Source organism: Canis lupus, chromosome 28 (genome assembly GCF_011100685.1).
Source record: "Canis lupus familiaris isolate Mischka breed German Shepherd chromosome 28, alternate assembly UU_Cfam_GSD_1.0, whole genome shotgun sequence".
In the NCBI taxonomy this organism is placed as follows: domain Eukaryota; kingdom Metazoa; phylum Chordata; class Mammalia; order Carnivora; family Canidae; genus Canis; species Canis lupus.
In genome coordinates, this window is record NC_049249.1 from 14,822,188 (window position 1) to 14,849,161 (window position 26,974).

At 49.7% G+C, this 26,974-nt stretch overlaps 1 protein-coding gene across 5 annotated transcripts; it reads right to left on the reverse strand.

Annotated features, from left to right (window-relative positions):
* Positions 1–14,298: 14,298 nt before the first annotated feature.
* On the reverse strand, positions 14,299–26,438 carry LDB1 (LIM domain binding 1). 5 transcript variants are annotated; one of them, XM_038578590.1, is made up of 11 exons: positions 26,407–26,431; positions 18,159–18,261; positions 17,992–18,036; positions 17,826–17,901; positions 17,630–17,732; positions 17,285–17,457; positions 16,670–16,792; positions 16,352–16,435; positions 16,133–16,256; positions 15,783–15,931; positions 14,299–15,064 (listed from the first exon to the last, which is right to left on the reverse strand). In XM_038578590.1, the coding sequence occupies exons 1-11, from the start codon at positions 26,429–26,431 to the stop codon at positions 14,834–14,836; spliced, it is 1,236 nt and encodes a 411-aa protein (XP_038434518.1). In that variant the 3' UTR covers positions 14,299–14,833. The 5 variants fall into 5 exon arrangements, with proteins under 5 accessions (XP_038434518.1, XP_038434520.1, XP_038434519.1 ...); XM_038578592.1 differs by having other exon boundaries at positions 14,834–15,064; positions 17,992–18,053; positions 26,407–26,438; XM_038578591.1 differs by having other exon boundaries at positions 14,834–15,064; positions 15,789–15,931.
* Between the last annotated feature and the right edge of the window lie 536 nt (positions 26,439–26,974).

Here is a 26,974-nt window from a genome sequence, read left to right on the forward strand (position 1 = left end):
GATTTTTCTAATGGGATCCCATCCATTGATAGTGTTTATATCCATGTCCTAGTAGGTAAAGGGAACAGGGTCGGGATATCAGGAATAAGGGAACATTTGAGGGAAAGTGTTTTCCTGTCCAAAAATGATCCCTAGGAGAAGGGCCAAAGAAATGAGATTGGCTGGGCTGGGGTCTTACATTTGTGACTGTGATGTCTGGAATCTGACCCTACCTTGGGTGTGACCAAAGTTCTCTATGCTCTCTGGGAGGCTGGGTTTCTGGGCTAGGGGTGGGATCTCAGTCTGGGGCACCAAGAGAAACTCCCAGGGGTGGAGGGACAGTTGAGTCTGGAGGATGGACTCAAGAGAGGAGTTCTTTCTTTCTCTTTTTTTAATTTTTTAAAGATTTTACTTATTCATTCATTCATGAGAGTCACAGAGAGAAAGGCAGAGACACAGGCAGAGGGAGAAACAGGCTCTGCGCAGGGAGTCCGCTGCGGGACCCGATCCCGGGACCCCAGGATCACCCCTTGGGCCAAAGGCAAGCGCTAAACCGCTGAGCCACCCAGGTATCCCGAGAGAAGCTCTTTCTGAGGGAGTAGCCACTGTAGGCAATGGCCACACATGGCTGCTTATTGCTTATGAATTTGTAGATGTTCTAGCCCCTGGGGAGACAAGGCAGGAGGGCAAGGGGGAAACAACTCAAGGCCAGGTCATAATAGAGAGAGGAGTTGAGAGAATCAGAAGAGGAGAATGAGGTAGATCTCAGGTGGACGTGTGGAAATCAGGAAGGGAGGGATGAAGGTGGGGAGTCTGGAGGAGGGAAAATAGAAGACGGTCATGGGTCGGAAGAGAGGAACCAGGGTACGAGCAGGAGTTGGGTTTGGGGAGCTCTGGGTAATGAAAGGGGATGGGGCCCAGGTAGTCAAAGTGGGGAGCAAATTGCACAAGTTAGGATGGGATTTCTCAAAGGTCACAAGTTAGGATGGGATTTCTCTGAGACTAGAGGTGGTTTCTGGTCTAAAGGACCAGCTTTCAGACAGGAGGGGTGGACACTGGGTAGGGGAAGGGCAGTGAGTAAGAGGAGCATAGTCATGGCTGTCAGGAGGCAGGCAGGAAGGTGGGGCGGGCGGGGGGGGTGGGTGGTGGACTGGTAGAATTAACTGCCCTGCAGACGCACATAGCAGCCAGACAGGCTGAAGCCAGACAGGAAGAGCACCAGACCGGAGATGAAGGCAAACACCAGGCCCAGTTATGTAGCCAGCCTCAGATTTCAAGACCTGAGAGGAAAATAGGAGGGGATGTGGTCTTAGGCTTCAGACAGACACCTGGGTAGTAGCTACTCATAGTCCTACCTCCTGTGTGTGCAGGGCAGAGCAGGGTGGTGACAAGGGAGCCTCTAGGGGCCAGCCCTACGAACAAAGCTCCCCTTATCTTCCTGTGGGTGTCCCACTGGTTGGCCTTGTTTTTTATGCTCTCAGCAAGTCTAGGTGGGGGAGGGCAGCATGATGAGGCAGAATGGGCCCAATTAGCCAGCACCTGTTGAGGCAAGGGGGGTGGCCTCTCCTGTGCCCCTCCTTACGCCATCCAGAAAGCATCCTGATGTCCTGACAGGGGGCAGTGGGGTACTCCAGAGCCTCTCTGCTTTATTGCTAGACTGGCCCACAAAATTTGCAATTTCCTAGTCCCCAATTCTCCCATAGACCACTCCAATCCTCCCACATGTCCCACCTCAGGGTCTCATCCATTCCCACTTCTGTGGGGGCTCAAAGCATCCCCTGGGGACAACCTCCTGGCAGTGAGCTGGCCAAGGGAGGGGAAGTGGAGGGACGATTTCTGGTCTGATGGGTGACAGTGACAGAGAAGTCCTAGCCACTGCCCCCCATCCCTATCGCTTCTGGGCATATCACAATAGCTAATCTTATTGAAAGCTTACTCTGTCGCAAGCACTTTCTAAACTCTTCATATCAATTCATCCCCCTAACAACCCTAAAAGTGGTGCTGTGATGATCCCCATTTTTTAGAGATGAGAAAACAAACTCAAAGAGGTTAAATAACTTGTTCAGTATTACTTGCCTATAAGTGGTTGGACAAGGATCCAAAACAAGGGCATGGATGGCAAGAGCCAATACTCAGAACCACTGTGGTGTGATGATTACTCCAGGGATCATTGTTTTAGTTCATGGCACCAGTGTCCTCTCTGTTCCTCCAAACCTCAGCATTGCCTTCCATCCTTCCCATTGCTTATTACTCCCCATATTCAGTGAGCAGACAACTGGTAGCTATTCATCTCCCAGCTCCAGTCCTAACACAGATGCCCTAATTTGGCTCTTCATCAGGTGTTTGTTACTTCCCTCCAGGGTTCTGCCCCTTTTGTAGATAGTGTTTGTTGCTATAAAGGTACCATGAGGGATGCCTGGGTGGCCCAGTGGTTGGGCAGCTGCTTTTGGCTCAGGTCCTGATCCCAGGATCCTGGGATGGAGTCCTGCATCGGACTCTCCTCAGGGAGCCTGCTTCTCCTCTGCCTATGTCTCTGCCTTCTCTCTCATAAATAAACACAATCTTTAAAAAGAAAAAGTGGGGGGCACCTGGGTGGCCCAGTGGTTGAACATCTGCCTTTGGCTCAGGTTGTGATCCTAGGGTCCTAGAATCGAGTCCCGCATCAGGGCTTCCGCGAGGAGCCTACTTCTCCCTCTGCCTGTGTCTCTGCCTCTCTCTGTGTGTCTCTCATGAGTAAATAAAATCTTAAAAAAAAAAAAAAAAGATAGCATGAATGAATTAAAGGAAATTTGAAAACTGGCAAAAAGAAGAAAACTTCACTTAGTATCCAATCATCTTATTACCACCATTGTACTTTCTTCCCATATATTTTTACTATGCATAGACCTTTTTACATTATTAGAGCCAGTTTGTATAATAATTGTTCATCCTTTTTCAGTTAACATTTATCATAAGTGTTTTTTTCACATTCTTTTATCTTCTTCGTAAACATCATTTTGATGGCCGTGTAGCATTTCTACTGTTAAGATATCCAGCTATTCCCCTACCCATCACTTTCTGAAGTTTCCTTATTTTCTGCATTATAAGTGATTCTATGATTCCCAGAAATGGAATTAGTGAGTCAAACGATGTACACATTAACACAAGTTGCTTTTCTGGGAGATTAGCTCACTCAAAGTGTATGATATTCTAGTCTCTTCATATCCTTCCCAGTACTGGGTAAGATTTTTGAAAATTTTTGCTTATTCAGTATGATTCCATTTACATACTTCAAAAACAGGCAAAACAAGACATGGGATTAAAAATCAGTGGTGACCTTGGAAGGGGAAGGGTCATGAGGAACACTTCTGGGGTGCTGGTTATATTCTACTTCTCCCTCTCAACACTGGTTACAGAGTGTGTTCAGTTTGAGAAAACTGTCAAATTGTACATTTATGATATGTGTACTTTTCTTTGTGTTATACTTTTTCTTTTAAAGATTTTATTTATTTATTCATGAGAGACACAAAGAGCGGCAGAGACACAGGCAGAGGAAGAGCAGGCTACATGCAGGGAGCCCAACGTGGAACTCCATCCTGGGACCACGGGATCACATTCCAAGTCGAAAGCAGGCACCCAACCGCTGAGCCACCCAGGCGTTCCTGTGTATTATGCTTTAATACAAAGTTTATTGAGCACACTAAAAACAATAACACTATAAGCAATAACAACAAAAGAAAGTAATTCGGATTTCACCAGTTTACAACTTCTGTGTTTCAAAGGACACCTTAAAAAGTGAAAAGAGGGACAAAAAGTGAAAAGAGGGATGCCTGGGTGGCTCAGTGGTTGAGCATCTGCCTTCGGCTCAGAGCATGATCCTAGGTTCCCAGGATCGAGTTCCTTTTTTTTTTTTAATATATATATTTTAAAGATTTTTATTTATTTATTCATAGAGATGCAGAGAGAGAGAGAGGCAGAGACACAGGCAGAGGGAGAAGCAGGCTTCATGCAGGGAGCCTGACGCTCCAGGATCTCCAGGATCATGCCCTGGGCTGCAGGCGGTCTCCAGGATCACGCCCTGGGCTGCAGGCGGCGCTAAACCGCTGAGCCACCCAGGCTGCCCCCAGGATCAAGTTCTACATTGGGCTCCCTGCATGGAGCCTGCTTCTCCCTCTGCCTGTGTCTGCCTCTTTTTCTCTGTGTCTCTCATGAACTTAAAAAAAAAAAAAAAGGTGAAAAGACAACTCACAGAATGGGAGAAAATATTTGTATATCATATATCTAATAAGAGACTTGTATCTAGAGATGCCTAGGTGGCTTAGTCAGTTAAGTGTCTTCCTTTGGCTCAGGTACTAATCCCAGGCTCCTGGGATAGAGCCCCGTGTCTGGCTCCCTGCTCAGCAGGGAGCCTGCACTCTACCTTCTTGTGCTCTCTCTCAAATAAATAAATAAAATCTTTAATAAAAAAGGCATATGTAGAACATATAAATAACTCTTGAAACTCAGTAAAAGATAACTCAATTAAAAATGGGCAAAAGATATGAATAGTATTTCTCCAAAGAAGATATACATATGGCTAAGTAAGCACACGAACAGATAGATGCTCCAAATCATCAGTCATCAGAGAAATGCAAATCAAAACCATAATGAGATACCACTTAGCACACTCCAAGACGGCTGTAATAAAAAAGACAGACAATAACAAGTGTTGAGGAGAATATAGAGAAATTTGAGCTTTCATAATTGCTTATGGGAATGTAAAATGGTGTGGCCTCTTTAGAAATCAGTCTGGCAGTTGCTCAAAAGGTTAAACATAGAGTTACAATATGACCCAGCAACTCCACTGTTAGGTATATACTCCAGAGAAATCAAACTATGTGTTCGCACAAATATGTTACATAACTGTTCACAGCAACATTATTCACAGCCAAAAAGTTAAAACAACCCAAATGTCTATCAACTGATGAATAGATAAATAAAATGTAGTATATCCATGCAAAGGAGTATTATTTGGCAATAAGAAGAAATGAAATACTCGTATAGGCTATAACATGGATGAGTCTGAAAACATGTTAAATGATGGAAGTAAGTCACAAAACACTGTATACTGTATGATTCCATTTATATGACATGTCCAGAGTAGGCAAATATAAAGTAGATCAGAAGTTGCCTGCAGCTGGGCTAGTGGTGTGAAATGCTGAGTGACTACTAATGAGTATGGTTTTCTTTTTGGAGTGATGGAAATGTTTTAAAATATTGTGATGTTGGTTGTACAACACTATGAATATACCAAAAGCCATTGAATTGTACTTTATTTTTTTAAGATTTTATTTATTTATTCATGAGAGATACAGAGAGAGAGGCAGAGACACGGGCAGAGGGAGAAGCAGGTCCTCGAGGGGAACCCGATGTGGGACTTGATCCCAGGACCCCAGGTTCATGTCCTGAGCCAAAGGCAGATGCTCAACCACTGAGCCACCCAGGCGTCTCTGAATTGTACTTTATTATTTTTTTTTCCTGAATTGTACTTTAAATGGTTGAATTGTATGGTATGTAAATTTTGTATCAATAAAGCTGATATATGGGGCAGCCCGGGTGGCTCAGTGGTTTAGTGCCACCTTCAGCCCAGGGCCTGATCCTGGAAATCCAGGATCGAGTCCCACATTGGTCTCCCTGCATGAAGCCTGCTTCTCCCTCTGCTTGTGTCTCTGCCTGTCTCTCTCTCTGTGTCTCTCATGAGTAAATAAATAAAATCTTTTAAAAAAGTTGACACACACACACACACACACACATATATCTTTAATATATCAGGAAAAATATCATTAGTTTAATAGACCAAATAAGAGCCATATTATTTTTTAACATATTATTTATCTATTTGAGAGAGAGAGATAGTGAAAGTACAACTGAGAGGAAGTGAGAAGGAGAAGTGGGGTTTGATCCCAGGACCCTGAAATCATGACTTGAGCCAAACACAGATGCTCAACCAATTGAGCCACCCAGGTATCCCAGAGCCATATTATTTTAATATATATTAATTCTATTATCATATGTCTGTGTTTTATTTTATTTTTTTTAAGATTTTATTTATTTATTCAGGAGAGACACACACACACACACAGAGGCAGAGACACAGGCAGAGGGAGAAGCAGGCTCCATGCAGGGAGCCCGACATGGGACTCGATCCTGGGTCTCCAGGATCACGCCCTGGGCTGAAGTCTGCGCCAAACCGCTAGGCCACCAGGGCTGCCCCCATGTGTCTGTGTTTCAGCCTTCATACTTCCTTCTCTGAAATTGTCCTTTATCTATTGAGAATTCCCTTTTTAAAACTTATTTTACATTAATTAGTTACACAAAAAGATTGTAACTCATATTTGAATAATACATGTAAATATGCATAATTTGTATTATATCACGTAAAAATCTATTTCCCAGTGTACCTGCTTTTTTTGCAAGGGGAACGGGGAGTGAGGATCTAGTGTGTGTGTGTGTGTGTGTGTGTTTTAAAGATTTTTATCTATTTATTCATGAGAGATACAGAGAGAGAGAGAAGCAGAGACACAGGCAGAGGGAGAAGCAGGCTCCATGCAGGGAGCCCGATGTGGGACTCGATCCCAGGACTCAGGATCACGCCCTGGGCCGAAGGCAGGCGCTAAACCGCTGAGCCACCCAGGGTTCCCCTGTTTTTTTAATTTATACACACATATACCAAAGTTGTGAATTTAGTCTGTATGTAGTCAAATTGATCACTCTTGGAGTACCTGGCTAGCTCAGTTGGTGGAGCATGCAACTCTTGGCCTCAAGGTCATGAGTTTGAGCCCCACTTTGGGGTACATTTTACATATAAAAAATAAAATTTAAAAATTTTAAACATTTATGACTCCTGTCCATTTGTGTTTTTTTTTTTCTTTTTTATATTCAGGTGAAATTCACTCTTTTCCTTTCTGATTTCTTCTACAGCATTTAAACTTGCAGTTTATCTTCCCTGCACATACTCTTAGAAGGTTAGTGAATACTATTTATTTCATCTATTTTCTTCTAGTTTTATTTGCTTACATTTAATTCTTTAATCTTTACTTTTTTAGTAAGTTAGGATCTTTTTGTTTTGCCTAAGTTACTAAGCAGTATGGACTTCATTACCTCCTAACTGTCTCACTTCTTAGTCCTATACACCATGCCAAGCTAATCTTATTAAAAAACAGATCTAGGGGCACCTTGGCGACTCAGTGGTTGAGCGTCTGCTTTTGGCTCAGGTGGTGATCACAGGGTCCTGGGATCAAGTGCAGCATTGGGCTCCCAGCAGGGAGCCTGTTTGTCCCCAGCCTGTGTCTCTGCCTCTCTCTGGGTGTCTCTCATGAATAAATAAATAAAATCTTAAAAAAAAAAAAATCTAACTAGGTCACTTCTCTGTTCAAAAATTGCTGGCAGCTTCCCATTCCCAATAAAATTGAGTAAAACCTCTCAGCCTGTCGTTCAAAACTGTCTACAGTTTAGGAAGACTGTGGAGGACAGTCTTGCTGATTTCTTTTCTCCTATCCCACAAAGTACATACCATTCCTTCTCTTGACACCCTAAAAAGGCCACCGAGAGGCCTTTTGCTCCTACAGACGCACTTACTTGATCAGTTATCTTCTCCCTAGACCCTCCTGCTTCAGTCCATTTCCTAATGCTTTCCCCTCAACTTAGATTGTCTGTAGGTCCTCACCAAAATCACCTGCCACTGGTCCCCCTTCCTTCAACAGTCACAGTCAATTTCATCTTCAGCAAGAAGCCTTACCAGATCTCTGTTCAAACAAATTTCTCTCCCTATTGTTCTACAGCACTTGTCAGGTTTGTAATGCTGCTCCCTGATGTGGGCTTTTTACTCATATTGTGGCCAGGTCTAACTTACCCCTGCTCTGGGAGTTTCTGGAGAGCGGGGACCAGGTCTTAATTGTGATCTGTCTTATACCCTTCAGTGATAGCCCATTACATTTATATGCAATTCAAAATCCTTGCTGACTCTATGACCTCAGGCAAGTTGCATGGCCTCCCCTGGCCCTTAGTTTTTGGCTGTTGGCATTCTCCTCTTAGTAGGAGATAATAATAGCATCTAAACACAGAACTGTGATTACTTTTACTGAGATCATTGATATAAGGGATTTCTCACAATACCTGGTGCAGAATGGATGTTAATTGCTAACCTCTTCGTCATCATCATCAACACCATGGTATTGTCCCATCTGGTCTTAGCCTCTCTCTTGTGACCATTTCCCCGTGCTCACTAAACACCCATTGGTGTTCCATCCTTCCATCCTGCCAAGCATTTCTGGGCATCAGGACCTGTTTCTTTTACCTGAACACCTCTTCCCTATGCTCTTCACCTGGTGAAGTCCCCTTCACCCTTCATGTCCTAGCTGTTAGAACTTGGAGAAGCCTTCCTTAACGTACCAGTTTAAATCAGGCCTCCCTATTATGTATTTATTCTGCCCTATTCAGTTATATCATAAATTGTAATTGGATGTGTACATGACCTTTTGTTTCATATGTTTCCTCACTCAACTCTAGGCACTATGTTATCTTGTTCACTGTTTCATCTCCAGTTTCTGGCACATTGTAGATGCTCGGTAAACGTAGCTTGACTGCTGAATGAATGTATGGACAAAGTAGTTTATATAGCAGGCACTTAACATGTATTTGAAATGTAATTCAAGTTAACCTTAGACCCTGTGCCAATGTTAAAGCACTCAGACCTGGGTGTCAGAGGAGGGAATATGAGTTTGTTCAGAGGTAGAGATCATACCTAAATATATAATCAACAAAACTCTGCACATGTACAACAGAAAATAAGAATAAAAGCATTCACAGAAGTGCTCTTCATGATAGTAAAAACCTAGAAGCCCAAACGTCCAGTAACAGAAGAATGATGACCTGTGGTGTAGTTACAAAATGAAATATTACACAGCCCTCAAAATGAACTGCAGCAATACATAACAAATACGAACCTTAGTAATACAATACTAAGTAAAAATAATAAGCTGCCAAGAAATATATATGGTAGTATTTCTTTATATTAAGGTAAAAAAAAACCCTAAAATTAAAAAAAAATAGTTTTATTTATTTTTGAGAGGGAGAGAGAGTATTCAATGGGAAGCAGCAGAGGGAGAAAGAGAGAATCTTAAGCAGGCTCCATACCCAGCACAGAGCCCAACGCAGGGCTCAATCTCATGATCCTGAGATCATGACCTGAGCCAAAATCAAGATTTGGAGGCTTAACCAGTTGAACCACCCAGGCGCCCCCACCACCATCAAAATAAAGTTTTAGGAATACAGGTATCACACGCTTTTCAAAAGTTCATGTTAAAAAAAAAGCCATGTCATGCATCTTCGCCTTTATGAAAGGCTTCCATTAGTACCTATTTTCAGTAACTGAAAAAAGTCTGAAGATTTTCACTTTTGGGGTGCATTTGACTCTTGGTTTTGGCTCAGGCCACGATCTCAGGATGGGAGATGGAGCCCAGAATCAGTCTCTGAACTCAGCAAGGAGTCTGCTGGAGAGAGTTTCCTCTCTCTCTCTCCCTCTGCTTCTCCCATGCTCATTCCCTCTCTTGCTCTCAAATAAATAAATCTTAAAAAAAAAAAAAGCCTGAAAATTGTTTTTTAAATTTTATTTATTTATCCTTGAGAGACACAGAAAGAGAGGCAGAGACACAGGCAGAGGGAGAAGCAGGCTCCCTGCAGGGAGCCCAATGCAGAACTTGATCTCAGGACCCCAGGATCACGAACTGAGCCAAAGGCAGCTGCTCAACCACCGAGCTACCCAGGCATCCCTGGAAGTTTATTTTTTGAGACTGGGAATGCTCCAAAAATTTTTTTTCCTATATCAATTAATGTAATTGCTTCTTTGCTTACACAATTTGTTACAGGTTTCATAGTAATGCTCTACTTTTGCATAGTGGGGGAAATCTGTACCTATAGCTAAGATAAATATATCAAAAGAAAAAAAGATTGATGGAATGACAGGAGAGGAGTGGAATAGGGACGGACCACAGATTTCAGTTATTTCCAAGGTCACTGCTTTCATGTTGATGAGTTCTTGTAACAGTATTATAAATAAATAAATAAATGTGTCCTGTGCATGGAACAATGAAAAGAATGTGTCATGAATCAAAATTATGATTAATTGAATTATGTGCCCCTGACATCCTTAAAGTAAAAGGAGAGAAATTGTGCTTACATTCTCCAGAGAGACATACATTTGAGAGCTGGGAGCGATGGGGAAAAGATTCTTCTCCCCCAACCCTCTCTATGATTTTTCTCCAGGGACTGTCTCTAGTCTCTCGTCCTGCAGAGGTGAGCTGGTGGTGTGGTGGGGCAGCAGTGAGAGGAGTAATCTAGAGTTTGGTTACTTCAGGAAAAAGTACTGGAATTGGTGGGAAAATGGACCCTTCCCAAGGCTGGAGTAGGAACCTGGAGGTGTGGGTCAACTTCCATTTTTTTTTTTTTTAATTTTTATTTATTTATGATAGTCACAGAGAGAGAGAGAGAGAGGCAGAGACATAGGCAGAGGGAGAAGCAGGCTCCAGGCACCGGGAGCCCGACGTGGGATTCAATCCCGGGTCTCCAGGATCGCGCCCTGGGCCAAAGGCAGGTGCCAAACTGCTGCGCCACCCAGGGATCCCTCAACTTCCATTTCTGTCCAGCTTCCCCTACTCCCCAGGCCAGGACTGGCAGGTGTGTAGTCTCCCACCCATTTCCTGTTCCGCTTCATCAAAGACCTCAGGGTGGGGCTGGGGAAGAGTCTCAGAGGTGGGTCCTGAGAGATGGGACTGTGGCCACAGAGCAGACAACTGTAAGCATTCTGGATACCCGTGAGATGGATCCAGCAAGAGTCAAAGCTAGCATCTTTGAAGTTCAGCTTAGAACTAGGGGGCTGCTGACTCAAAACATTTTACATATTCTCTTCCTTTCAGCCTGGCCCATTCTTGGCACTCAATGCTCCTCCCTTGCCTGCCTTCCCTGCCCATCCATCGAGGCTGTAGCTCCAATCCTGTACTCTCACCTCAACTTCTACCAATCCCCAAGATAAGGCCCTACTTTGTGAAATAAGGGTTAGGGGTAGGCCCTGCGGAAGCAGCTGAGAACTTTTCACCTTATAGTAAAGGGCTTAAGGTCAGCTTGAACTGGGCTGGGCTGGCTGGAGTGGAATCTTACCTTTGGGGGAAGGGGTTAGAGGTTAGGCTAGACTGGACTATGAGTATAAAAGAGGTGCTGGAGGTTATGCTGGAATTCTTAAGAAAGGGGCTGGAGGTCAGGCCAGATATGGAGTATATGAGCTAGGATAGGAAACGTAGGGAAGAAGCTTAGCTCAGGCTGATCTTGGTGTCTGGGGGTTGAGGGCCTGTGTCTCTGCATTGGGGCTGGCTTGGGTGCACAGCTGAGCTGAAACAAACTTTTCAGCATCTTGCTGGGGCCTGGGGTTGGGCATTAAAGAGCCTTTTCCTTCCCCCCCTAGCAATTCCTCCAGACCAAGGGCCTTCCCCAGAGGGCCTGCTAGGACAAACAAGGAGGAGCCAGATCTAGGGCTCCAAAGGAAGTTGCTGGCCACTACGCTTCCGGAGTTCAAAAGTGGGTTCCCCTGTCTCTCTAGCCCACTGCCTTCTCCCAAACAAGGCAGAGTCCAGGCCTGGCAATCTACCTCTTCCCTTGACCACTGCGTCTTCCAATACACATAACACAGAATATGAACCTGCAAATGCCCAACTTTGTCACACAATTGTCAGCGGGCCCAGCAGCCCCATAATACAACACATTACTACCAAGCTATGAATTCAACATACCCTCATTTATGTGCTTGTAGCCTCCCAGTCACATATAGCAGTCTTACCTTCTCTGCTTTGTTCAGCACCATATCTCTAGCACCTAGAAAGGGCTCAATGAATATTAGCTGAATGAACAAATCCACCGAGACACATTCCATAAACAAATGCATAGACAAGCCTATATACATATTCACATATGCAATGTTGCCTTATATATCCATACCCAAGCCTCCTCCCGGCTCAGCAGTCATATATATGTATGTATATACACACACACATATATATACTGGCACACACTCAGGCAAGAAAGCCAGATGTCCCCACACTGGCTAGTTCCAAATGCAGACACACTGCCAATAGGTGTTACCTAGCACTCCCAGAGTAAGTTGGTGGTAGCAGCTGGCTGGTAAATGTCCATCAGGTCCAATCTGCAGAGGACTGAAGTTGGCATATGCACGAATGCAGGCCTTGAATCCTGAGGCAATGGGCAGTGAGGAGCTAGGCTGGCAACAGGACAGGGCGAGGGTAACTGTGTGGATTAGAGAAGGGGTGGGATGGGCCATGGGAAAGGCCATAGTCCTTTCCTCTGGTTTCTTCCTGCCAGCTGGGGAGGTGAGGATAGAGGTTTAAGTCTATAAGGCCTTACTTTAAATCCAGAGACTTTAATGGGTGAATAGTCTAAGAGGCCTGTTTCCCCTGCCTGCGATGAAAGTAGTCTAGGTAAGGGAATTGGTAGGTGCTAGGATCTCATCCCCAACCCACAGCAGGGTCTCCTTATCTTGCCAATCTTTTTTAATTGTGGGAGAGAAGGGCACTTGGAAGGAATAATAAGCTGAAGAGTCTGAAAAACACTCTGTTCCTCCTTCTACCTAAGGAGCTTCAGGCTGCCCCTAGCAACTACACTTAAGGCATCCTCCTCCACATCCCCACCCTAAGTCAGCAAGGAGACAAACAATCCAGCTGCTCTCTTACTTCCCCACACCTGGGACATAACACCAGAGGACACTAGCTCAGAAAGCTCAGCTGGGCTGGAAGGCTGGAGACTGGGTAGGGGCAGGAATCTCCTGGAAAGGCACAGGACCAAATCTCTCAGTGGTTCAAACCACCAATGCTCCTCCAACCCAAGCCCAGGCAAGGATTCCTCCACAACCCCAATAGCTTGACCCAGGGCCTTCTATCCCAGAAAAACTGCCTTGGGAAGGCCACCTGTCTGGAAGCCCCAATGGCAGCTGGGGGGGTAGGAATAATTGTCCCAGGAGACAGGGAAGTCCACTTCTGAGGGAGACAGGCCCAGCCCAGGACAGGAGGAACAACAGCAGAAGGTGAGGGAAAACGTGAGATGAGACTTAAGCTCTTCCTTCCCAATAACTGGTCTTAGGGGCTGTAGGAAGGAGAGATAGGGGAAAGACTGTGACTGACTTGTTATTAGGCATCAATGACCAAGACACTTTCAAACCAAAAAGTCTCTTTATTGATCGGTACCATACATGACTCAAATGGCCCAAAAAAAAAAAAAAAAAAAAAAAAAAAAAAAGGCATTACATTTGGGGCGGGACATCCATCTTCCCCACCCCTTCCCTCAGCTCCTAACACAAAACCCTCCCAACAGTGGTAGCTGGAGTGAAGGAAACTGGGTATGGAGGACCCCAGAATCCAGAAGGAAGAGTGGGGAGAAAGGTGGTGCTAACACTTCTGGAACTGGCCACAGAAAAAGGCAGCGAAGCCACAGAACTGGGCCCAGATCCATGGGACCCTACTCCTGGCCTCACCGGGGTCCAAAGCCTCCATGTGTCCAACTGTGAAAGAGAGCTGAGGATCCTGGCTGCTTCCCCCCTCCCTTCTATGAGGAAGGGGATGGAAGGGATATTGGAGATGAAGACCTTTTACGTCAGCTGGGGAACAGAGGTCTATTGCTCCCAGGTGGGCTTAGAGCTGGGACATCCTCAGTGGCTCCTTCCCCTCTGTGGAGGACAGGGGAGGACTAGGTAGACAGTTTGAGTAGTTGGGAAGAGAGTATTGGAGAGAGTGGATGAGCCCCTCCCCCTCTATCCCATGCCTGCCCAACTGAGACAAAACAAAAAACACAGCAACGAACAGCACTCCCTTCCCTCCACACTTCCTAAGGGAGGGAGCCTCCCTTCCCCCCAGCCAAGACAGCTGCTCTAGTGGACTTGTAAAGAATATACACACCATGGGGGAGGGGGTTAGGGGTGGAATAGAGGGAGTCACAAGCACTAGGACGGCAGGCCAGAGTCCTGGAGGATGGGGAGACAGAGACAACAGCAGGGGGTTGTCACAAAGATGAGGCCATCATGGCCCCCTACCCCAAGGCATGCCTTCCCCAACTCCAGTGACCCCAGAGGAAAAGGGAAGAGAGATGGCAAAGTATCTCCTTGGTCTGAAGCTCTCAAACTGTATAAAATGGTAATGCACACCCCTCTACCCCCACACTCACCTCCACCTGGGCCCTAAGCCCCACATTTGCCAGGAGTAGGGAGGTAGCTGGACTTTTTAATAAGGGGAAGAGGGGGTACATGAGTGATTTTTTTAAACTTACATTTTTAATAATATTATTTTTTTAAAAACTTGGGAGCTGGGATAGGTGGCTGCAGGGAGGAGCCAGAGCTTTACCCCTCTACTACCAGTCACCTAGGGGGAGGTTTAGGAAAGGGGCACTCAACCAAGCCCCATAATTAAGTCCCTAAGGGCTGTGGGATAAACAACCCCAGGCTTGAAGAGGGTAAAATCAGGAGGATGGGGAACCCAGAACCTGGGGCAAAGATGGAGGCAAATGCCCTGAGGGCAGTCAGGACATTTTGCAGAGGCCCAGGGTCCACATAGGCATCCACATGAGTACCCCCTTCCCCCAAAAGGCTCTGCAGAGGCCAGGCCCAGCCCAGGGCCACTGGGGGGCAAATCTTGGCACCTGCCCCCAGCGAGTCCAGTTCCTCCCTGAAGTGGGTGGATGGAGGCTGCCCATTTTAGATGCTCAGTCTCTTCATTCTGTCTTCTGCTCCCTGGGGCTGCAGGGGTGGGGCAGGCAGGCAGAGCGCTGGGTGGCCATGGCAAGGCCTCTACTGGGAGGCCTGTGATGTGGGGTTCTCCGATTTGCTTTCTTGGCTGGATGGAGGCTTGCTGTTCCAGGGGCTGTTGGCGCCCAGGGCGGGGGAGTTGTTAAAGCTGTCCTCGTCGTCAATGCCGTTGGCCGCGTCAAACTGGGTGTTCTCCAGCCGGGTGATGAGCCTCTCGTCCTCGTCCCCGAACTCCCCGCCCATCAGGGTGGGCTCCCCCACCACCATCACATCCTGAGAGTGGCGGAGGTCCCCAAACATAATCGGGGCAGGGGCTCGTCCGGCCCAGGGCAGCAGAGAGCCCCAATACCCACCCAGGAAATTCAACACCCCCAACCCCTTCTCACCCAAATTTCAAACCCCAACTCCTCTGACACCCTCAGTCCCTGGAATCCTTCCCACTGAAGGACTGCAGAGCATCACAGCCTTTAACCCACAATCACTAGATTCTAGGAGAAGTCAATCTATTCCCCTCGCTCCCTAGTTCATCTCCCCCAAACTTAGGGGGCTCCTAAACTTCTGTCCACATGTAATAGAGAAGAAGCAGATTTAAAAAAAAAAAAAAAAAGAACACCAATGGGGAAAAGTGTGTGCATATGCATATGTGTGTATTCTAGATTCACACACGTTCACATTCATGTGTCCCTCTGGTCAGTGTGTGTCTGATGGTATGTGGACCTCTAAGCTGTCTGTCCTGAACATCCATGTTCTCACAGCTGTCTCTGTGCCCTTATGTCCTTCCTATGTGCTGTCTGAGTCTGTGATCACAACCATGGCATGTCATTGACAAGGACTCTCATCAGTGACAGTAGCCAGCCCATGCTGGCAGAGTACACCAAGAAAAACTGTCTTTGCTTCTATGCCTGCTAGTGAGCTCAGGCTGGGATGGGGTCAAGGGTTAGGGGTCAGCAGTAGGGCAGCCCAGAAGAGAGAAGAAAGCCGAGATGCTTACAGGTACCTGGCTGGAGAGGGCGAAGGTGCTGGCTGGGCTTTTCTTCTTGCTGTTGCTGTTGTTGGTGTTGCCACCCCCCGAGCTCATGGTGCTGCCCCCTGACATCTTTCGTTTCCGCCGCTTGCTGGGCTGCTGCCGTGCAGGCTCCGCTGTGCCGGGGAAAGGAGATTCAGGAGGGGCAAGACCCCAGGGTCCCTTGTTCCCCATTCTGGCTCCTAAGGACCCTGAGCCTACCCTGATCCCAATCTTGCAGACCCAGGAGTGAAGAAGGGGCTTCGTGAGGAGGAGAACCAGCGCTGAGAAACATCATCAGATCCTAGTAAGAGCAGGGGCAGGTGGAAGGCACTCACCGGGGGGTGCTACCATGCGCTGCCACTTCTGGAAAAGGCAGGTCTTGAGGCAGTCACGGGGGCTGAGGCTGTAGGTCTTGTGACGGGACATGAGCTCCTGCATGGGCTCGAGTATCACACAGAGCTGAGGGGAGACCGGGAGGTGGCTTATCAAAGGACAGCTGACATGGAGCCAACACCAAATGGGATGGGGCAGAAACTGGGTGATCAAGGACTCACTCGGAGGTAGTTGAGAGTGGAATTGGACAGCCCACATCGGGTGATATTTTTGGAGAGCTGATCCAGCATCTGGGGGTCCTGGGCCTAGATGAGGAGAAGGAAAAGAACACTAGCATCTGGGTTGCATCTGTTCATTTGACCTATCACTTGAGCCTCATGACACTCCTAAGAGAAGAAGGGCTACTATGAAACCCATTCTTCAGATGGAGATACTCTAACCCTCTGAGGTCACTGTCAAGAAATAGCAGACCTTGTTCCCTCCACCCTTCCCACTGCCTTCCCTCAACCCTTGCATCTTGGGTCCTGCCCACAACTCACATGCATGGCAAGGATGCTGCGGGGGATGAGCTCTCGGTGCTGCCGGATGCTGAAGTGCCACGTCTTTATCCGCATCATGTCGTCAAACATGAACTCTAGGTACAACCGGCCCTCCACACACACCTGGAGACAAGCTTGTCACATCTCTGCCCCCTCCCCACGTACCTGAAAGTATACCTGTTCTCCCGTTTGCTCACAACTCTCCTACTGAATATACTTCTACCACCTGCACATAAATCTGGGTGCATAACTGACAAAACTGTTCCTTCATACACCTGTCACACCCCTGGCCCTTACACACACCTTACACGTACACACACACAATAGAAATGTTTAACAGATCCATGTCATCCTTCCAAGTAGCTAGTGATACGCTCATCTGCTATAAACTCAGTGAGGGCAGGCTCTCGTTCACTGGTGTACCCCTGCGGCCCAGAAAATCGTCATGTATAAACTCAATAAATGCCTGATGGATGTTGTGGCATGCCTGCCCTCCCTTCTTGTCTTGCTACTTCCTGTTCTGCCTCCCTGGGGAACAGCTGAGTATATTTTGGGAGAAAGGAGGGGAATCAAACCCAGGTGCTTCAGTGTTCCACATCCAGCTGGGCTGCTGACCTGGGTGAACATGGGTTTGCCATGCTGGGTCACCATGCTGCCTTGGTCACAGTCGAGGGACACAAAGTTGCTGTGGAATGCCTCCTTAGGGTGCTTAAGCACATAGTATAGCTCCGTAGCACCCCCTTCAAAGATGCTGCGAAAGTAGCGTGGGATCAAGGTCCGGCCAATGGCTGTAGAGATGGGACAAACTCATTAGAACAGAAGGACCTCCAAAGGGGTCTGGCAGATGCCAGCATTGCCAAAACAGATCCCCAGAGACAAATATCTACTCCCAGTCCTTAGAAGGACACAGGAGGTATTACTCTCACAGCAGAACCAGCAGTACCCCCAGAGGCCACTCACTATATCTCTTTGGTCCATCCTCCAGGCAGAAAGTGATGGTTAACATGGCATCATCCTCAAAGAACTCAGTTGTGAAAGCATCCCACCAGAGATTGTCACACTCCTAAGGAGCACAGGGTGGGATATTTGTGTGTGTGTGTCAGAAAACAACCCACAGGGGTCCCTCTCCCTCCCAGCCCTTGTCCCCTAGCCATACCTCTGTCCAGTTTTGAAGCCGTTTGTTAAGCTCAAATATTCTGTAGTCAGTTTGGTTGCCATATGGTGTGTGCCTCCTGGGGGAAGTGAAGAAGGGAGGTCAGTAGGAAAAGCGCCTCCCACCCATATAATGGAAAACACCTCCCTCCTCATTGGATTCCACTTACCCAATCCCAGGCTCCAGGTATGTAGGCGGGTACATGGGAGTTGGGCTGTGTAAGGGAAGAGGCTATGAGAATGGGGGTGGAAGACAGAAATTATTGGGGAGTGCCACTCCCTCCCCCTTCCAGGCAGGATCCCATCTGGAGAAGGGATAGGAAGTGGTAAGACTCACCCCACATCCCGATCTAGCATGGTGCCGGGATGGAAGGGGGGGAAGGCGTTGCCGTTCGGGGGCTCCTTCGGTGAGTACAGCTTGAAGGACTTTGAGGAACAACCTAGAAAGAAAAGGAAGAGGGTCCCCTGAGTCCCAGGGATCTTTCTGGAAAGTCTCCTAGACTGTGTGGACAGGGACTGGTATTCCAGAACCCCCAGGGTGGGTGGACTTGGGGAGGGGGACGACCCTAGGGAACATCTACCTCTGCTTCTAAATCTGGCTTCAATTTCGTTTTATCATGAAACTAGAAGTACTCAGCCCTAATACCCAAGACCCCATTTCTTCATGTGGTTGAGCCCTGGATGATAGAATCAAAGCTCTGAAGAAACGTCAATATCGCAGAGCAAATGAATATCCAAACATTATTATCTAATTTTGATAAATCCTCTTTTCATCTACATTATATTGTTCAATCATCACAACCACCTTGTGAGGTAGCAGGGTCAGCTATAAAATACCCATTTTACAGATGAGGCAAAGAAAAGCTACCTTTATGTCAAGATCATAGAAGTAGTAACTGGCAGAGCTTCTAAGCCCAGATCTGATTCCCATATCCTATAGTATTTCCACCCCTCTATTGCCCTCTGGAGACCAAGTTGCCAGAGGGGAAACGAGAGTGAGGGGGGGAAAGTTGGCAACTCCCTGCCCCTCCTCCACCCCCAGGGTCTCAAGAGGGCAGGGAACAGAAAGATAAAGGGGGGTGGGTGCCTGCTGGGTGCCTCCCACCAGATAACCAGTTGGGCCTTCTGCCTCCCCCACCAACGGCCACTCCCTTATCAGCCCAGCCCCCTTCCCCACACCCACCATGGATCTAGTATTGTCTCTAAACCAGAAACCCAAAGCCTCAACCTCCTTTCACTTGTGAGACTTGCAGTGGGAAAGGGAGACTGACAGGCCTCCAATGGATCCCTCTCTACTTACAAACCTAGGCCTGGGAAGGAACCAAGATTCCAGGGGGCTCAATCTAATAGGAGGCAAATGGTAACTAGACAGAGGTCTCTGCTTAGGTGTCTCTGTGCATACATGTTCCCTATCCACCTCAATGAGCAGCACACTATTCCTGATGTACTATTTCCTAACCAGAAGTATTACATTCATAGTTGGGTATGAACCAACCACCTCTGCAATCCTATTTTCCCCCTCCCAGCCAGAAAGGTAGGGAAACTGAGGCATACCAACAAAGGTCCTATCCTCAGTCATAGGTGCTTCCTGGAATTCCTAAAACTTGACTGAATTTGGAAGAGTGGCCATATTGGCTGTATCTAAGCCCCCTTCCCAAATTAGATACAAAATCTATTTTGCTCCCTAGGGGGAAGAGACAAAAGACGACCCTGTGCCAACATGCATCATTTAATCATCCCTCCAGGGCCCCCTCCTCACAATATGGGCAAAAGGAGGGTCCCAGAGGAGCCTACACTACACAGTTCCTGAAGGTGCCAAGACCTAGAGCCTGTATGTGCCTGCACACACGTGTGCCTCATCCTGCCTAGCAGGCTTCCACCCTCAGCTCGCCCCAACATGCCTACCAAGAGCTGGAACCCAGCAGCCCCAGGCAGGATCAAGGTGCCTGCAACAGGCCCTTGCCCCGTACATGATCTCTAACAGGTCATGTCCACACACTCCCAGCACAGCACACACAGCTTTCACAGGCCAATCTGGACTGAATGAGGAGACTGTATCCTTAGGAAAGAGACAGTCCCCCGCAGCCCCAAGTCTTCCCACTCCATAGACAAGGAGACTAAGGCCACATAGGTAGCCCCAGCTCCCAGAGCCTACGAGAGGCCAGGTCTGGCCAATGAACTCAAGAGTCTAGATTATGAGACCTGACCCTTGCTCCCTAATTAGGCTATCCTTTCCCCAAAAGCATCACTGCCCTTGCCCCACAGTTTCAGGGCTACTTGAAGAAATGTGTCAGCTCAAGACCCTCAGGAGAAGAGAGGTAGCACACCTGGGTTCCTCTCTAATTCTGAAAAAAGTTTCGGAGCTTCAATTTCTCTCACCACAGACCTGACAGACATTGCCTGAGGCTGGGTAATAGTTCTGAAGAGCTACTACCAGAAGCTCTGAGGCCTCTATTTACACCTCCAGTGAATGGACACAAACAAACGCAGCATCTCTTCAGAGCCATAGCAACTCCCAGTAGCCCCAGCCCAAGGGCTTGGGAGTGAGAAGAGAAGGGGAGGGAACATCACCCAGACCATCTGTCCCTGTTGCTGCCTGTCCCCAGCAGCAGGGGTAGAGAGAGCAAAGTGGGGGTGGGGGTGAAGGGGATGTATCATCACCCTTGGAGTCAGACATAGCACCACCCCCCAACCTCTAGCAATCTGAGGGCCCTTAGGAGGAAGACGGAGGAAGAGCCCAGAACTAGTAAAGTTTTCTCAGGATGGAAGCTGCATCCTGGGGCTGAGGGGGGCACCTCCGGCTGGGCATTTCCATGGTAACCAGCCTGACCTGAGAGGAGGCCCCCTTTCTTTGGGGGCTGACCATAGGTCAGCAGGCTTGAGAGTCCCGGCCGCTCTGAGCTGGGGCACTTCCCCCAGCCTAGCATACCACGCCTGGGCCAGACCCAGGACCTTCCACCCACCCCCAACAGGCTTGCGCCCAGACTTACCTGGGAGAACTGAGGGGGCCAGGAGAGGTGCAGGGAGCAGCTGGAAGCCCAGAGGGGCCCTGGCAGGGGTGAGGGCTGAGGGGGCCAACTTCAGCCGTTCATGTCCCGAGTGGGACAGGCAGGCCTGGCTGGGAGCTCCACTCCGCGGGCCGCACAAAGACTCGCACGCACAGCCTCGGCCCGCCCCGCGGCGGCCACAGCCCCGGGGGAAAGTTACAATAGCCACTGGGCCGGGGGCTGGGGGCCAGGGGGCCGGCCTGGGGGGCGGGGGGCCGCGGGGAGTCCGGAGCCTTCTTTGTTTGCAAGGTTTCCCTCAACAATGGCTGCTCCGCTCTTTCCTCTCTCCTCCTCCTCCTCCTCGGCTCTCCCCGCCACCGCCTCTCGCTGCCTCTGCCTCCAAGCAGCCCGCCCGCCCTCCCCAGGCCAGCAGGCCCCTCCGCTGGGGCACCAGGAGAGGCAGGGCCCGGCACTCACACTCACTCACACTTGCACACGCACAGACACACGCAGCGCCCGCCGGCTCCCTTCCTTTTCTCCCTTTCTATGCCTCCCTCCCCTCTCCGCTCTCCGAGCCTCTCTCAGAATGAGGCCCCAGGGCGGGCGGAGGGTGGAGCTGCCCCCACCGGCCCCGCCCCCTCCCTGCGAGGAAAGAGGAAGAGGGAGAGAGGGAGGGAGGGAGAGACGCAGGCAGGCAGGGAGGACTGCTGAGAAAAACAAAAGAGAGACAGAGACCCAGAGAGACGAGGGAGAGATGGAGACCGAACAGATTAGGCCTTGAGAGACCTAGATGGAGGGTGGGGGGGAGCGTGGGGCCAGGAACTGAAATGCTCCCAGCCCTGAGCCTGGTGCTCAGGGGTGAGCAGACCAGCCAGAGCCACTGGCAGGGATGGAGAAGGGTGCTCTCCTCTCTGGAGACTCCCCAATATCTTCCAACTGCTTCCCCAACGTCCCCCAAGTCTCTCTTCCTCTCCCCTGTGATCTCTTGGTTTGAAGGCTGGCTGGGGCTGCCACCCTAGGCTTCAGCCCCTGGTGAAATCCCCAAGCAGCTGGGGGGAGCCTCCAGGGGGTTATTTTTGACAGAGACACACTCTGTTTCAGCTGGTAAACAGTGACTGGAGGGGAGGGGACACTCCAGGCTGCCTGTCCCCAACCCAGCTAAGTTCCTAACCCCCCACCACCAGAGTCTCACCGATGCAGGGCAAAAAGGCACTGTCAGAGCTAAGGAAAGCCAATTTGCCAGAAGGGGCCTAGTCTGCTGCTGAGTCCTCCTCCTGTCATCCCATGGAAAAAAGGTATGTTGTTACTGGAGTAGGGCCTGTTCTCCAAGGCAAGGGGGAAATCCCAAGAGAGGAGGTGTTTTTATTTTTATTTATTTTTTTTTTTTTTTTTTTTTTTAAATTTTATTTATTTATGATAGTCACATAGAGAGAGAGAGAGAGAGGCAGAGACATAGGCAGAGGGAGAAGCAGGCTCCATGCACCCGGAGCCTGACGTGGGATTCGATCCGGGGTCTCCAGGATCGCACCCTGGGCCAAAGGCAGGCGCCAAACCGCTGCGCCACCCAGGGATCCCGAGGAGGTGTTTTTAAAGCTTGAGTAGTGGTCCAGGCCCTACTACCTGGACAGATAGGATAAAGGACAGGCGCGTGTGCACGTGCACACACACACACACACACACACACACACAGGAGGAGGTGCAGCCATACAGATCTCCTACTGCTTTGCAATTTGAGTCTCTGCTCCCTATTCCCTGCCTTGCCCCCCAACCACATTCACACAGCCCAGCGACAAGATTTCTCAGGACATACACACTGGTTGACTGTGCAGTAATATTGCACCTGGCTCTGCGAACATCCTCCACACATAAATAACACCTCTCGCTTTCACATAAATCAGTATCTGATACACACCTCAATCTGCAACATACCTCAAATGCTAAATAAACCCAAACCCAGGACACACACACATACGTAGTCTGACAGCCCTGACTTCCATACACACTGGGACCTGTGACACATGCCCTTTGATCCTAATATACACCACCCAAACTGCATTATACCCCGTGACGGACTATTACATACACACCCTGACCATTTGTCATCCAGAGATTTACCCCATAAACCACTCTCCCTGAAACCTGCAAACCATTCTCCATGATGGTCTGGCCATATGATACGCTCCAGCTTTCACAAACATATTGAAATCTATGACATTCAGCCAGACTCTGCAACATACTGCCTACTACCAGGAATTAAAATATTCCACTGACTCCCAAATTAACAGCCCAACTCTGAGATGACCACACTTCTCCCCTACTTACAGGACAATTCCTGTCATTTGTTTCATGCCTTTAAACTTTCCAAAGTGCATTCATAGGCAGTACCTCAAGAGAGACTTAATACAGGCCCAAATGTGATGCTAACTTGAACAGATTACAGTGAGACAAGAGGGCCTGAACTGGAACCCTGGATTTCTAACCCTACTCATACAAGCCCAGCCCTGGGGCACTGCAGCCATTCCTATTCACTTGCCCCTCCAAGCCAGAAGTGACTGTCTACAGGGGGAAGAGGGTTGGTGTATGCTCTGGCTTCCACCTCCAGCTTAGAGCTCAGTTTGTCTCCTCAAATTTTGGAAAGAAAGACCCTTAAATACCAAAATGTACCAGGACTCTGGCCCATCACTCAAAAAGGGGCCCTGCTCCTGGTTCCCTTCTTTAGCAAGTCTGCTTCTCTCTCAGTTCTGACTTAACTCCCCCACATGCACAGGAGCAGAAGAGGTCCAGCTAAAGAAAGCAAATCTGAGTTAGAAGGCCCTAGAATTGGTGGTGTGGGGGTGTAGGGGCAGTGGGGAGAAAGGAGGGAGAAGCAAAGAATGACAAAGGTGATGAAGGAAAGAAAAGGGAGAGTACCCTCCTGGAGGTGGAACTCTGAAGGGCAGCAGCCTGTCCCAACCCATAGGATAAGGTACCAGCACTGCCCCCTGCCCGGGCCCCTGGGGCTCCCTGACCCAGGCCTCCAGTGTGCCTGCCCCCCTTCCTTTGTCTGTGCCCGGCCTCCCGTTGGCCTGGCGCTCTGCCATCCTCCTCTCCTGGCTCCCAGCCACCACCACTGCTGCCTCCTCCCCTCCCCCTACTCCTCCCTGCCTTAACCCTTCTGAGCCACATGCTGCCCCAGACAGGCCCTGGCCCCCTCAGTAACCTGCCCTGCCCCGGCGATGCCCCTTAGCAGAAGTTCTCCCTGCTCCTGACCAAAGCTTCAGAAGCTATTACCTACCCCAGGAGCACTATGGGAGCTGGGGGTGTGGGGGTGTGTATATGTATATCTTGTGGTGTTTCCTTCCGCGTTTGCATGTGTGTGGGTCTGCATGTTCTCTGGCTTCCCTCAGTCACATGTGTGGGGCATGTGCTGTCTCTGCTGGGCTGGGGGAGGAGGAGGAGCCGGGAGACAGTAGAGCACAAAGGAGAGACTCAGGCAGGCAGGCAGCAGGCAGGCGGCCTGCCAGGGCGCCTCAGCCCCCACCCCATGCCTGCTCAAGTGGGGGGGGGGGGGGTTGTCTTTGGGCCTGGACTATACATGCTGCCATAATGCCCTTGTATTCAACCATGTGCTCCCACCCATCCATACAAGCCTGGTCCCCTCCCATACTCCAACTCCTAACATTCCCCACCCCCAGACCACTCTCAGGCCCCTCCCCATTTGGTTCTCCTTGAAGTCTAACCTCCATTCTCTGTAGCATCAATCCATAAGACTTCTTCACATTTGGGAAAAAGACTCCTCACTCTTAGCCATCTTTTGCTCCCCTCTCCTCCAGCCAGGCCACCCAGACACACAAAAGGAACATGTCTTTTGGAGCACTGACTGAAGCTGTCCCCTCTCACACACACCCCTATACATGGATCCTCTTCCTGTCCCCATGCTGCTCCCAGAGAAACTGAGGGGGGAACTTCATCCTTTCTCCTACTGGATCCAGGCACCCTGCCTCAACTTCAGGACCAACCTCTCATCTACCTCCAGCCAGACAACCCTTCCATACCCATCTCCTACTCACTATTTTTTTAGTAACTAAGAATCAAAAATTAAGACTCAGCCCTCTAGCTTGTATAGAGCCTTAGTTTCTGCTATAGTCATGTGTGGTGAGGGAGGATGAAGGCCATGGGGAGTACTCAGAGTGTGGATGGATCTAAATGGGTACCCAGGATAGGGCAATTATAAAGAAAATATACACACAAATATACACATCAAGCTGGTAGGAGAAGGAATGATAGGGCCAGGCAGGATTCCAGCTTGGCGAGCTCTTCTCTCTCCTCTTCTCCCCAACCCTCTGCAGCAGGAGCCAGGGGTTCCCACACTTGGATATTCCAGGATCCTCAAGATCTCTCTACTAGTCCTCCCTCCTTTAAGGGCCCTATGCCCCTTAAATGTCAGCCTCAGCAGGCACTTTAAATGTGTGCCCAGCCCAGCTTGGCCTGTGTCACATGATTCTCAAGGAAGCTTCCGCACTGGCAGCTTCCCTTGGGGATTGTGTATATATGTATGTGTAGTGGGGGGTTCAGTTGTGGGGTATGGGGCTCCCAAAGAATGGGGCATATGGAGAAGCAATGGATCCAAACCAGGTCAGATTCTGGGACACCGGACTTTTAGAAGAAATATAACTTCAGCCTGGAACAAGAGGAGATCCAGCACATAAGAACCCAGAGTCCTGAGAATGAGAATGGACAGTGTTCTGAAGCCCTCTGAAGACTACCTCTTCAGTCACACAACCTCTCTTTTCTCACGGCAGTGAGGTAGAGCCTTTCCCCATGCCCGGGGAAAGAACTCAGACCCAGGCTGTCACTAGCAAGAGCTGATAAGTGTTTTGGGGAGACAGGATCTCAGCCTATGTCCTCTCCCAAGTTCTCACTTTGGGGTCAAGTATTGCTCCCCTGAACTCGACTCCCACAAATCACTCGATTTCCTAAGTCGCTTGGAGCTACCACATTCCCCGTCCCACTAGGGTGGAGATGCCAGACCCCGAGGGCCCAATTATCTGCCCCCCCCCTCCCCAGAGTACCTCCTTGTCCCTCAGGAGGGCTAACCTTCCCTGGCAACAGGCAGGAAAATTTGGAGGGGGGGCGAAATCAATCCCTCCCTCCAAACACAGCCCTCAGAAACAGCCTGGAGGGGGGTATCACAGGAAAAGTAAGAAGGAATAGGCGGAGGGGGGGGCCAACCCAAACCAGCCAATCACAACTCTATGATGACCTGGGGGGGGGGTGTCAAAAGTCCAGACTCACTTCTGATTGGCTAACACCCTGGAATTCTGGGAATTTCAGCCCCCCAAACCCCTCCTCAATTAGCCTCCCCCACCAAAACACACGCGCGCGCGCGCGCGGCCGTGGGCGCGCGCGCACACAGACTACCTCTGGTACCCCCTCCCCTGCCTCTCGGCTGCTGCGCATTTGCACTTGGGGAGAGCCCTCCCTCGGACTAAGGAAGGCCCCGCATACTCCTCACAGCCCCCATCCTCCGCCATGCCATCGACGCCCCACACACAAGTTCTCGCCAAACAAGGGGTGAGGGAAATGCCGGGAGGGCTAAGGAGGGAGGGCCCCACTCACCAGGACAGGCACAGCCCACTGACATCTTCACATCGCCCGCCGCTGGGGGCCCAGCCGAGTCACGGTGCCCGCCCCGCACGGGGACAGGCCGGGCATGAGCCGCCGCCGCCGCCCGCGGCCCCGCTGCCCTCGCCGCCGGCCCGCCCCGGCCTCGGCCCGGTGCTGGCGGCCCCTGGCTGCAGCGAGGGGCCTGTCAGGCGCGGAGCAGACAGGAAGGAAGCCAGGCAGGAAGGCGAGCTGCCTCTGCGTGTGTGCGCGCGGGTGTGCGTCTCCGGAGTGTGTGTCCGTGTGTGCGCGTGTGCGTGTGCGTGTCTGTGCGCTCCCGCCGCCCTCCCCGCCGCCAACGCCGCCGCCGCTCGCTCCCTCTCCCTCCCGCGTTCGCTCGCGCCCTCGCTGTCGTAGGCGCCCGCTCTCCAGCCCCAGCCGGGCTGGGCCGGGCTTTATTAATATGCTAATTGCCTGCTAGTGGGAGGGGAGAGCCGTGTCAAAGTGACCCGGGCGAGCGCGCAGCGAGCGACGACGTGCGTGCGCCGCGCGGCGGGCGGGCGGCGAGGGGCCGGGAGCGTTC